At 48.1% G+C, this 13,989-nt stretch overlaps 1 protein-coding gene across 1 annotated transcript in view; it reads left to right on the top strand.

Annotated features, from left to right (window-relative positions):
* The window catches only part of SYCP2L (synaptonemal complex protein 2 like), a 139,182-nt gene that overhangs the window by 98,698 nt on the left and 26,495 nt on the right, over window positions 1-13,989 (top strand). Inside the window, exon 32 of the mRNA XM_063453060.1 lies at window positions 12,907-13,001. Within this exon, the coding sequence (XP_063309130.1) occupies window positions 12,907-13,001 (95 nt within the window). The remainder of the gene's footprint in view (window positions 1-12,906; window positions 13,002-13,989) is intronic.

The following is a 13,989-nucleotide window of genomic DNA, read 5'->3' as shown; positions in this document are numbered from 1 at the left end:
CACAGCACCACGACCACAAAGGGCCCACCCCGATGTACCGCACACGCCGCAAGTGAACCCCTCGCCACCAGAGGAGACGAGCTCCCAAGCCCATGATAAAAAGGCCTCTGAGGTACACGCGGAGAGACTAGAGGCACCGGACCAGACCCGCGAGACGGGCCGACCGGGCCCAGCAGCCGGAAACACCAGGGCTGACCCAGAGCCCTGTTGGACAACAAACCCCTCACAGGATGCTACAGCCCCTTCTGCAGGTACGAGACCGGACCGGCATCCTTACCAAGCACTGCAGTGCTGCTCCATGCGCCAGCCTCAGACCCAGGCCTTGAACGGGCATAGGATGACTTTGGAGGGCCAGCACCAGGCTTTATGGACTCTAACCCACCAGGAGGCTACAGGACTCACCCACCAAATAGCATTGGCAACAATACCCGGCAATCTATGGCTCCTGAATAGCATTGGCAACAATACCCGGAAATCTATGGCTCCTGAATAGCATTGGCAACAATACTCGGCAATCTATGGCTCCTGAATAGCAGTCGCAGAGATACAGCACCCACGGACTGGTGATCCTTAAGGTGCAGCTAAAGCCACTTCGTCTATAGACAGTCATAACAGTTAACCTTTCCACATCATATACATGTCGCAATGCATAGTCTCTGAGAGCGGTTGATCACGATTCATACTAGGATGTCTTCCATGTTTTAGTGCAAACTAGTCTAACTACTAATATAGTTGAAACATGCTACTTTTATTCCTGCCAGACAACCATGCAGGCCAGACTAACAAACATGCCAGGGCCAATCATAGTTAACCACCTCAGACATAGCCTCACCCTGGTTCTCAGTATGTAGATTTATATACTCACGCACTGCTTAATATAACGTACTCACTATGACGTAAGCTTAAGCCTGTTTAAATTCAAAGATGTTCTTAAATTGTCTAAGCCTGTCTAAACACTACCAAGTTGTTGAATCTGACTGACAAACCTAATAATAATTTAACATATAAAATGTGCATGTATTAACATATACCCTATTGTTACAATTGTTACTTGAAAAGCATGAGGAATGCCGTTGGGGTACCAAATGCTCATTTGTTATACCTCCATGCACTACAAAAATAAAGAATAAATAAATAAAAAAAAAATGTATGCAGCTTCCGAATGAATCTAAAATGGATGCTGTCCAGGAGGTGGGAGGGTCTGGGAGGGAGGGTCTGCTGCTGATTGGCTGGAATGTGTCTGCTGACTGTGAGGTACAGGGTCAAAGTTTACTCAATGATAACGAATTGGATGCATGGCGAAAATCGCATATGTTACAAGCTATGTTCGCCTGTTCGGGACATTTCTAATGGGCTATGATCCAAAATCATCAGTGATCAAAAAACTAACCGTGAAACATATGGAAATATGTGGTGGTTTTGTCCCAGGGTAGCCCGGGATCTCTTGTCAGAAATATTTAGCAGACGTGTGTGGGATTAGATCCATGGATATATTTGATATCTAAACATATGGAAGGAATCACTTCAACTGCGCAAAAACTGCTCCGTAAAATTTAATACTGGCAGTGAGAAGGACATTGGTGCAATCCTGTCTCAAAACGGAGACCACCTTACTAGAATTAATAATACTTAGGATCATGGATAACTATGGACAAGCTCACAGTCCATGTTAGGTACACTCTACCCTATTTCAACAAAACTTGTCTTCTTTGGGAGACTTTCCATGGAATTTACAACAAATGGTTCCGGCGTTCTCTCTCCCCTCGGATCTTTTTATTTCTCACTTTTCTCTCTTTACCCACCACTCTCTCTTCCTCTCTTTTCTATGCTCTTCGTTTTTATCTGGACCAGAGGAAATGTTTACAGTTATACTATTTTTACTTATCCAAAAAACATTGGAACGGTCGGAAAATATATCAATGTGTAAAATAATATACTTGGAAATGTGGTGTCTTTTACTATCTATATTGTGACCTTGTGGGTCTCATCTGCATGGTGCCAGTATTGATCTGAAAGTTGAAGTACTTCTGACTTCAAAAGCTAGTTACCAAAAAACTGTGATGAGACTAAACATGATAAAACTTCTCACATGTATATACAAAAATTACTGTTATGCATCACCTGCATATCTTAAGTAGGACTTCGAGAAGTCATTCCTTGGCAGAGTAAAGTACAAATGGCCTCCCCCTCGAACCAAATGAGGAAAACCATTCTGTCACAGCAGCACATGCTCTGAGCTGGAATGGAGAACGAGATGATTAGGGAGAGGGGAATGTGAGCCTTCTTCGGGCACAACATCCTCGCAAATGATTTTCTCCCAAACCTGCCCTGCCTGGGCTGAGAGCCGACAGGGATAATCTCTCACCTCATCGACCACTGAGAGGCAAGATCCATCACTGCAGGCAGCAAAAGACCACTCAGAACTTTCCTCATATTGTGACAGAGAAGGACTTGGAGTTCGTGGTTCTGAGATGCTGGCCCTCTCTCTACATAAAACATAAAGAAATGACCAATGGACATAAAATCCAGAGGACAAAGTAATGTCCCTATATGAAAATAATGTAATTAAAACTAAATGTATTTATATATGTTTAAAAAGGAACAGTAATTGAACCAAAAAGACAAAAAAAAAGCAGTAAAAAAAGGAAACGTATAAACACAAAATAATGGGGAACTCATAAGCTCTAAGTAAGAAATTAGGTAGAAGGGTTTAAGGAGCAATGGAGGCTGCTTGTTAAAAGAATGATAAGATAGAGACAATTATGAATCCTAATCGTTGATAGGTTACAAGGTAGGTGACATCCTCACTGTCACGCAGGTCACACAGGGCCCTCCATTCACCTCTAGTGAGATTACCTCTAGGTCTCATTGGTAATGACTCTGTGTTGATCTTCTGGATGATGTTGGAAGTGGATTCTACAAATAAATCTATATTCCTAAAATCACAGAAGTACGGGGTAAAATTGCTTTTGGGCTTAAGACCCGTGTAGGGTTTGGGGGTACCCTCTTCATTACTTTCTAGGAGGGATACAAGGTCTTGCAGACAATGGTGTTCTTTGGTGTTGAAACCTAGTTCTTTAGCCTTTTTCTCATCCCTTACCATGTAATGTTTATGGAGTGCCAAACGTCTTTTTGCCTTCATTACAATATTATTTTTTCAGACCGCAACCTTGAAGTCGATTCAGTGTTCAATGATTCAAGTTCAATGAAAGCTTAGCTATATAATGTTTTCCACAGACATTATCCCTCTGCTATCCTTAGGTTATAGGATCTAGCTGCTACATATGTATATATTTCCTTGCTGTACTATCCTATAGGTATTATATTGTTCAAACTCTCTGAGTATATTTTTTACTCACCACAACTACCTTGTAACCTATACACGATTAGGATTCATAATTGTCTTTATCTTATCATTCCTTTAACAAGCAGACTCCATTGCTTCTTAACCCCTTCTACCCCATTTCTTACTTAGAGGTTATGAGTTCCCCTTTATTTTGTGTTTATAAGTTTGCTTTTTTGTGTGTTTTTTTCATGTCATGTGTCCTTAAGGGGTTAAACGTACAGGTGATACTCGAAAAATGTGAATATCGTGCAAAAGTTCATTTATTTCAGTAATGCAGCGTAAAAGGGGAAACTAATATATGAGATAGATGCATTACATGCAAAGCAAGGTAGTTCAAGCCGTGATTTGTCATAAGTGCGATGATTATGGCTTACAGCTCATGAAATCCCCAAATCCACAATCTCAGTAAATTAGAATATTGTGAAAAGGTGCAATATTCTCCGCTCAGTGTCCCACTCTAATCAGCTAAGTAATCCATAACACCTGCAATGGGTTTCTGAGCCTTTATATGGTCTCTCAGTCTGTTTCAGTAGGAATCACAATCATGGGGAAGACTGCTGACCTGACAGTTGTGCAGAAAACCATCATAAGGAGGGAAAGCCTCAAAAGGTAATTGCGAAGGAAGTTGGATGTTCCCAAAGTGCTGTATCAAAGCACATTAATAGAAAGTTATGTGGAAGGGAAAAGTGTGGAAGAAAAAGGTGCATAAGCAGCAGGGATGACCGCAGCCTGGAGAGGATTGTCAGGAAAAGGCCATTCAAAAGTGTTGGGGACTTTCACAAGGAGTGGACTGAGGCAGGAGTCAGTGCATCAAGAGCCACCACACACAGACTGATCCTGGACATGGCCTTCAGAGTAGTATTCCTCTTGTCAAGCCGCTCCTGAACAACAAACAACGTCAGAAGCGTCTTACCTGGGCTAAAGATAAACAGAGCTGGTCTGTCGCTCAGTGGTCCAAAGTCCTCTTTTCTGATGAGAGCAACTTTTGCATCTCATTTGGAAACCAAGGACCCAGAGTCTGGAGGAAGAATGGGAGGTACACACTGCAAGATGCTTGAAGTCCAGTGTGAAGTTTCCACAGTCTGTGTTGCCATGTCATCTACTGGTGTTGGTCCACTGTGCTTCGTTACGTCCAGGGTCAACACAGCCATCTACCAGAAGATTTTGGAGCACTTAATTCTTCCTTCCGCAGACAAGCTTTATGGGGATGCTGACTTCATTTTCCAGCCCACACTGCCAAAAGCACCAAATCCTGGTTCAATGACCATGGGATTACTGTGCTTGATTGGCCAGCAAACTCGCCTGACCTGAACCCCATAGAGAATCTATGGGGCATTGCCAAGAGAAAGATGAGACATGAGACCGAAAAATGCAGAAGAGCTGAAAGCCGCTATTGTGCCACAGGCTGATAGCTTCCATGCCAGGCCGTATTGAGGCAGTAATTGCTGCAAAAGTTGCCCAAACAAAGTACTGAGTCCATATGCATGCTTATACTTTTCAGAGGTCCGAAATTGTGCTATGTACACTCCTTGTTTTATTGATTGCATGTAATATTCTAATTTACTGAGATTGTGGATTTGGCGTTTTCATGAGCTGTAAGCCATAATCATCGCACTTATGACAAATCACGGCTTGAACTATCTTGCTTTGCATGTAATGCATCTATCTCATATATTAGTTTCCCCTTTTACATTGCGTTACTGAAATAAATGAACTTTTGCACAATATTCAAATTTTTCGTGTATCACCTGTATATAAATAAATGTAGTTTTAATTACATTATATTCATATAGGGACTTTACTTTGTCCTCTGGATTTTATGTCCATTGATCATTTCTTTGTTTTATGTATTCTATTTCTATGGTTACCCCCTATTAAATTCACTTTACATACTCTAGACCCCTTAGGGGGTCGCTCCCCTTTTTTCTTTGTGGCCCTCTTTCTAGCCAGGGGCTGGAGGGATGCCATGTCTAGCCCCTGTCTTACAGCACCTACTGACTGCCTTTATGTGTTTCCAAACCTAGGGGCTGCCTGACGCTACTAGGGTCATAGCTAGTTCTACTAGGCTTGCAGACTATTCTCCCATTTACATGCTCTAGTTACATCATTTTATGCTTTACTTTAGTTTTTGGTATAGTTTATTTTTATAATTTAAGCAGCAGTATACCAGGTATTCAGGGAATTGTGTTTTTGGCCGTTATCATATGGAGCTATAGCTTATTCAGCAGCGTTTTTATTTACTCATTACCACTAAGCCTCTTTAGCGTTTTATATAAGGTATACCTTGTGCAGTACCATAATGTGAAAGTGAGTGGGGTCTCTAAGTGATTACCCTCTTACTACTTTTATTTTTACCATGCAAGTTACTCTTGGTACTACCATAAGTTGCCTAATGTTTCCAGTATTTCTACTGAACTGGGCCGACTTGCTTGCTCATAGCTACTAGACATGTTCTCCTAGCTTGCATATTTCTATTTTAAAAAATGAGGCTCGGGCGGGGCTGGGCCGCCATGGTGGATGGCTGCATTTCAGAAGTGGTCCTGAAGGTTCTGGCCTCTATTCGACGACTATCACACTGTTCCACTTACCTTGAGCCAGGATCCTGAAGTCTACGATGCAGACAGCTACTGGGGGGCCCAAGATCAAGAGTTTTTAGCCCCCAAGGAGGAATCGAAACTGCGGCCTACAAGGGCGGAGAGAGGAGTGAAGTACACGCCCACTGATTTACTCATCTGCTCACTTGCTGCATAACGGCTTCTACCATCTTGCTGGTCCCGTTCCCCCGCCTTTGGACTGGTGGGGGTTATCCTGGTCCCCACTGGAGGGCCCAGAGTCAGTCCAACGACCTATACTCGGCAGGCCTGCTGTAAGTGCACCAGCGACTCAAACCTAAGATGGCTGCCGCAGAGGCCCCTCCAAACCCAGCAACAATGTTCAGCCTGTAGCCCTAACGTGAAGGGATCACCTGGCACCCGAGATTGACCTCGCAGCTGCTTACCCAGGCATCGAGACCTACGGAGAGGAACACCTCATTGCAGCCCTACACCCAGGAGGGCTATCCGCCGGCAACGGGAATGCCACCAGGGCCCATTCGGGGATACCAAATACGGCTCACTGAAGGGCCGGATCCGAGGATGCTTGTACAACACCATGAGGCTGGTCGAGTTGAGCTAGCTGTATTTGTTGACATGCTGGGTCTTTGCCATTAGTCAAAACAGACTTGCTGGGAGTTAGAGGGAGATGAGGGGCATTTTAGAATTGCAAGCTCTCTGCAATCATATCCTAGGTCGCATGGTGTCTTGGGGCTCTGCACTCTGTGGGGCTCTAGTGGTTTTTTGCTTTGTTTATTTTTTATTCTGGGCTCATCTTTTATTTTATGTTGTATTAGGCAAAGTTGAGCTATGTTTCATCAAATTCTGATGCTGGGATTGAGTTTAAGATACTAACACCTTGTTATAATACCTAGCCATCACACCATCCTTGCTTATCATGGGAGTGACCTCTTAGATCAGTAAATTGCAGGCTCTAAAGTATTTGAGAGTTTGGGTGGTGTGGGCAGGGCCGGTGCAAGGATTTTTGCCGCCCTAGTCAAAAAAAATTTGCCGCCCCCTCCCCATATGTCCTGCCCACCATGTGACATCACAATGCCCCGCCCATATGCTCTGCCATATGGGCCAACGTCAGTCTTCACAAAGTGTCTTTTATCTGAAAAGACTGTGTTTACATTAAAAAGCCTACAGGCACAGGCTATAGACACCAGAACCACTACATTATGCTGTAGTGCTTCTGATGACTATAGTATCCATTTAATGTGAGATTAGTGCCACTAATAATATATTGGATTGCCTACTTACCACCAGATGAGGACAAGAGGCTGATGATGGGCTCAGTCTGGCTCCACAGGTCTGGTGTAGAAGGGCTCTCTGGAGACAACAATTAACGAACAGGGCCCCCAGGGCTTGACCGTGAGTGTGCCTACAATGCCCACCCATAAATACCTACATGGCCCACCCATGAGTTCTCTCACAGGAAGTGGAGTGTATGTGTGTAGGGGATGTTTTATGTGTATTGTAGAGGATGCAATGTGTGTGTGTTCTTATGGAATGTAGTGTATAGGGATACCAATTTATGTAAGGGATGTAGTGTGTTTATAGGGGATGCAGTGTGTGTTTGCGTGTAAGGAATGCATTGTATGTTTCTGTGTGTGTGTGTGTGTGTGTAAGGGGTGCAAGGTGTGTTTCTGTGTATGTAATTGAATGCAGTGTGTGTCTGTAAGGGGTGCATTGATTGTGTAAGAGATGCATTTTGTTTCTGTGTGTAAGAGAATGAGTGTTTGTGTGAACGTAAGGGATGCGTTGTGTGTTTCGGGTGTGTCTGTGTGTGAGTTGGAATGTATTGTATGTTTCTGTGTGTGTGGGGGGGGGCAGGGGGGGGATGCATTATGTATGTGTGTGTGTGTGTAGTGTAAAAGAGAGGGTTTGTGGGGTAGGATAGGGACTGAAAGGGGAGCAGCTCTTTATTTAAAAAAAAAAAAAAATCATAGTGCTCTCCCCTCCTGTCAGTTATTGATTTCCCCTTCCCTCCTGTCCCTCCGTGTTCTCCCCTTCTGTCCCTTAGTGCTCTCCCTTGGCCCCCTGTCCCTCTGCAGTCCCCCCTTGGTGGTCTTCTCCCCCCTCTCCCCCTTAGTGGTCCTCCCCCTCCCAAACCCCTTAGTGGTAATCCCCCCCCCCACAGTTATGATTACCCTCTCTCCCCCCTCACCCCCTTAGTGGTCCTCCCTCTCCCAAACACCTTAGTGGTCCTTACTCCCCCCTTCTCCCCTCCCCTCCCCCAGTGGTCCTTACTCCCCCCTCCACTAGTGGTCCTTACTCCCCCCTCCCCTCCCCTAGTTGTCCTTACTCCCCCCTCCCCTCCCCTAGTTGTCCTTACTCCCCCCCTCCCCTAGTGGTCCTTACTCCCCCCCTCCCCTAGTGGTCCTTACTCCCCCCCTCCCCTAGTGGTCCTTACTCCCCCCCTCCCCTAGTGGTCCTTACTCCCCCCCTCCCCTAGTGGTCCTTACTCCCCCCTCCCCTAGTTGTCCTTACTCCCCCCCCTCCCCTAGTTGTCCTTACTCCCCCCCCTCCCCTAGTTGTCCTTATTCCCCCCCCTCCCCTAGTTGTCCTTACTCCCCCCCCTCCCCTAGTTGTCCTTACTCCCCCCCCTCCCCTAGTTGTCCTTACTCCCCCCCTCCCCTAGTTGTCCTTACTCCCCCCTCCCCTAGTTGTCCTTACTCCCCCCTCCCCTACTTGTCCTTACTCCCCCCTCCCCTAGTTGTCCTTACTCCACCCTCCCCTAGTTGTCCTTCCTCCCCCCCTCCCCTAGTTGTCCTTCCCCCCCCCTAGTTGTCCTTCCCCCCCCCCTCCCCTAGTGGTCCTTCCTCCCCCCCCCTCCCCTAGTGGTCCTTCCTCCCCCCCCTCCCCTAGTTGTCCTTCCTCCCCCCTCCCCTAGTTGTCCTTCCCCCCCCTAGTTGTCCTTCCTCCCCCCCTCCCCTAGTGGTCCTTCCTCCCCCCCCTCCCCTAGTGTCCCTTACTCCCCCCTCCCCTAGTGGTCCTTACTCCCCCCCCTCCACTAGCGGTCCTTACTCCCCCCCCCTCCACTAGTGGTCCTTACTCCCCCCCCCTCCACTAGTGGTCCTTACTCCCCCCCCCTCCACTAGTGGTCCTTACTCCCCCCCCTCCACTAGTGGTCCTTACTCCCCCCCCTCCACTAGTGGTCCTTACTCCCCCCCCTCCACTAGTGGTCCTTACTCCCCCCCCCTCCACTAGTGGTCCTTACTCCCCCCCCTCCACTAGTGGTCCTTACTCCCCCCCCTCCACTAGTGGTCCTTACTCCCCCCCCATCACTAGTGGTCCTTACTCCCCCCCCCTCCACTAGTGGTCCTTACTCCCCCCCCCTCCACTAGTGGTCCTTACTCTCCCCCCCCCCTCCACTAGTGGTCCTTACTCTCCCCCCCCCCTCCACTAGTGGTCCTTACTCTCCCCCCCCTCCACTAGTGGTCCTTACTCTCCCCCCCCCTCCACTAGTGGTCCTTACTCTCCCCCCCCCTCCACTAGTGGTCCTTACTCTCCCCCCCCTCCACTAGTGGTCCTTACTCTCCCCCCCCTCCACTAGTGGTCCTTACTCTCCCCCCCCCTCCACTAGTGGTCCTTACTCTCCCCCCCCCTCCACTAGTGGTCCTTACTCCCCCCCCACAGTTATGATTACCCTCTCTCCCCCCTCACCCCCTTAGTGGTCCTCCCTCTCCCAAACACCTTAGTGGTCCTTACTCCCCCCTTCTCCCCTCCCCTCCCCCAGTGGTCCTTACTCCCCCTCCCCTCCCCTAGTGGTCCTTACTCCCCCCTCCCCTCCCCTAGTTGTCCTTACTCCCCCCTCCCCTAGTGGTCCTTACTCCCCCCTCCCCTAGTGGTCCTTACTCCCCCCCTCCCCTAGTGGTCCTTACTCCCCCCCTCCCCTAGTGGTCCTAACTCCCCCCCTCCCCTAGTGGTCCTTACTCCCCTCTCCCCTAGTGGTCCTTACTCCCCTCTCCCCTAGTGGTCCTTACTCCCACCTCCCCTAGTGGTCCTTACTCCCCCCCTCCCCTAGTTGTCCTTACTCCCCCCTCCCCTAGTTGTCCTTACTCCCCCCCTCCCCTAGTTGTCCTTACTCCCCCCTCCCCTAGTTGTCCTTACTCCCCCCTCCCCTAGTTGTCCTTCCCCCCCCCAGTTGTCCTTACTCCCCCCTCCCCTAGTTGTCCTTACTCCCCCCTCCCCTAGTTGTCCTTACTCCCCCCTCCCCTAGTTGTCCTTCCTCCCCCCTCCCCTAGTTGTCCTTCCTCCCCCCCCTCCCCTAGTTGTCCTTCCTCCCCCCCTCCCATAGTTGTCCTTCCTCCCCCCCTCCCCTAGTGGTCCTTACTCCCCCCCTCCCCTAGTGGTCCTTACTCCCCCCCTCCCCTATTGGTCCTTACTCCCTTCCTCCCCTATTGGTCCTTACTCCCCCCCCTCCACTAGTGGTCCTTACTCCCCCCCTCCACTAGTGGTCCTTACTCCCCCCCTCCACTAGTGGTCCTTACTCCCCCCCTCCACTAGTGGTCCTTACTCCCCCCCCCCTCCACTAGTGGTCCTTACTCCCCCCCCCTCCACTAGTGGTCCTTACTCCCCCCCCCCTCCACTAGTGGTCCTTACTCCCCGCCCTTCACTAGTGGTCCTTACTTCCCCCCCTCCACTAGCGGTCCTTACTCCCCCCTCCACTAGTGGTCCTTACTCCCCCCCTCCACTAGTGGTCCTTACTCCCCCCCCTCCACTAGTGGTCCTTACTCCCCCCCCTCCACTAGTGGTCCTTACTCCCCCCCCTCCACAAGTGGTCCTTACTCCCCCCCCTCCACAAGTGGTCCTTACTCCCCCCCCCCTCCACAAGTGGTCCTTACTCCCCCCCCTCCACAAGTGGTCCTTACTCCCCCCCCCTCCACAAGTGGTCCTTACTCCCCCCCCTCCACAAGTGGTCCTTACTCCCCCCCCTCCACTAGTGGTCCTTACTCTCCCCCCCCCCTCCACTAGTGGTCCTTACTCCCCCCCCTCCACTAGTGGTCCTTACTCCCCCCCCCCTCCACTAGTGGTCCTTACTCCCCCCCCCTCCACTAGTGGTCCTTACTCCCCCCCCCTCCTCTAGTGGTCCTTACTCCCCCCCCCTCCACTAGTGGTCCTTACTCCCCCCCCTCCACTAGTGGTCCTTACCTCCCCCCTCCCTTCATGGTCATGGTCATGGTCCTTACCCCCCCCCCCCCCCCTGCTAATGGTCCTTACCCGACCCTCCCTTCATGGTCCTTTTCCCACCCTCCCTTCATGGTCCTTACCCCCCCTCCCTTCATCGTCCTTACCCCCCCCTTCATCGTCCTTACCCCCCTCCCTCCCTTCATGGTCCTTACCCCCCCCTCCCTCCCTTCATGGTCCTTACCCCCCCTCCCTCCCTTCATGGTCCTTACCCCCCCCCCCCTCCCTTCATGGTCCTTACCCCCCTCCCTCCCTTCATGGTCCTTACCCCCCCCCTCCCTCCCTTCATGGTCCTTACCCCCCCCAATGGTCCTTACCCCCCCCCCCCCCAATGGTCCTTACCCTCCTATCTGTGTAGCGTGGCCGGGCGGCGCGGAACGCGGGACAGGAACTTCTGTTTCCTGTACCCGGCCGCCGGTGGACTGAAGGGAAGTGCTCACTGGCCACGCTACATTGAGAGACCGGCAGGAGGGAGCGCTCTGCACTTCCCTCCTGCCGGTCACTCAAACCCGGCCGCCCTCCATACAGCAATGCCGCGCCGCCTGGGGCTTGCTGAAGTGCTCAGGCGGCACAGCATGAGGAGCAGCAGCGGGGACTCCGGCACAGGGATCCGGCGCCCCCTGCTAAGGTGCGCCCTAGGCGGCTGCCTAGGTCGCCTTACAGGTGGCGCCGGCCCTGGGTGTGGGCCAGCAGGCAATCGAAATTTGTTTGTTTTTTTCATTTAACCATAATCATCCTATAGGGTGGAACGGCATTCTGTTGTTGCTAAGCTACTCTGTGCATATGCTCCAATTGGTTCCTCTAGTTTTGTTTTTAACGCCAAGCACTGCATCTCTTTTCTTGCTATAATTGTTAAAAATGTGTATTATCAACGCCATGCCACGCAATTGTACTACTATGCCTTTTGAATTGCTTGCTATAGCTGTTGTGGCTCTGCAAGTATGTTTGTAACTACATACACCGCAATAATAAAGAATAAAAAATAAATAAAAAAAAGAGGCTCATCCACGCAGTTTATGTAGTGATGTATTTTAATTTTTTCATTTGCGAATGGTATTTTCACTGCCATAACTCCCCGTTCTTCGTTCTGTACTGTTTTATCTTTTGCCTCAATAAAAGAACAATTTACCAAATAAAGGACGTATAGAAAAGAAAAAATAAACAATGACCATTGGTTGCTGTAAAAATCAGAATGCATAGCTTAATGAAGCAGTTTTGGTGTATAGATCATGCCCATGCAGTCTCACTGCTCAATTAGTTGCCATTTAAGAGTTAAATCACTTTGTTTATGCAGCCCTAGGCATACCTCTTTGCATGTGACTTACACGGGCTTCATACAAACATCCTGTAAAGAGTAACCTTATGTTTACACTTCCTTTATTGCAAATTTTGTTTAATTTAGAATGTCTTCTCAACTGCTCTGTTAATAACTTCCTTGACCCTGCAGGAGCTCCTGCGTGTGATTTAAAATTCAATTTACAAAGCTGGAGATAAAACGTTTATAGTAAGTTACATCTGATTAATAAAGAAACCATTTTTCTTTCATGCAGGCTGTGTCCATCACAGCCAGGGGAGGTATGGCTATGGTGCATAAACTGAAACAAAATGATCTAACTCCTTAATGGCAGAAAATAGAGCAGTGAGACTACAGGGACATGATCTATACACCAAAACCGCTTTATTAAGCTAAAGATGTTTTGGTGACTATAGTGTCGCTTTAATTTTTTTTTAGTATTTTTTAAGCATTTATGGCATCTGTAGACTATTTGTGTTTAGTCTAGGTACAAAAGAATGGAAATCCGAGCTCATAAGACATTGGAAGTCTCTCATCAGAAGGTGTCTAACTTGTTGGGTGAAATACAACAATGCAGGTAAATTCATTACATAGTAGATCTGGTTGCTATATTTAACTATTTAATTTATTCTTTGACTAGCATGGGATCTGTTTTAAGTCAGTATTCACTAACTGATACGGTTAAGCAGAAACTAAAAGCTCTGCAGTATTAAAGGCAATTTATAATACCCAGGGACTGAGTGCTCCACTGAACATCATTAAATTCTCCCAGGTTGGTCGAGACTGATTTCAGTAGGTAGTGGGACTGCGCAAATGTTCTCAAGTCTTATTAATCTTGCTAGATGCTATTTTTCAGAAAGCTTGTTAAGCTCTGCAAATATATCTGCATATTTTGCATTGACCTTGCTAGTGTCAATGAAGAGCGATATCTTTCAAAATGTGTGGAATTGTGATTTGCTCCTTCCGCAAACATTTTTGTAGCCCACTCTGTAGCTCCTAATAATAAACCCTTCTCAAATTTTATTGAGCTGAATATGTTAAATCCCCCTTGCTTTATTTGAGGTGCTTACAGGATATGTGTTTATCTTTTAATTGTGGTCCCATTCCAGTGGTATACTTCATCTGTGTCTGATGTGGAAAGGGAGCAAAGAAGGGAAATATGGTTAATTTTATCTGCCAAGTTAGGACATAGAGCACATACAGGGTTATTGACTATAGTGTTATTGACTATAAAGTTAATTTTTAAAAGAAAAAGTGGCAAAACTGAAATAAATGCTTCAATTCAGCTGTGGTTCCAGGTCAACCACTTTGACCTTCATTTTTAAATTCGCTTGGTATTCCATACAATTCTCATGTTAATGAATAACCCTGTCAGTATTTGTTAAGGAGGCTCTGTCACTGTATGGGGTGTTTGCATGTTTTGCAAAGACCCCGACGGTGACTGCTCCACTGAGTGTCTCGGGCCGTGGGACAAAGTGAGTTTTACTTACTTGAACCAGACCCTTGTGGCTAAAGCCATCTTCATCCAGTCGGTCCACTTCACCTCCTGACACTTCATCTCAGGC

Source organism: Pelobates fuscus, chromosome 4, assembly GCF_036172605.1.
Source record: "Pelobates fuscus isolate aPelFus1 chromosome 4, aPelFus1.pri, whole genome shotgun sequence".
Lineage (NCBI taxonomy): Eukaryota > Metazoa > Chordata > Amphibia > Anura > Pelobatidae > Pelobates > Pelobates fuscus.
Note: the sequence above shows the minus strand (reverse complement) of the source record. Positions and strands in the feature narration are given on the sequence as shown.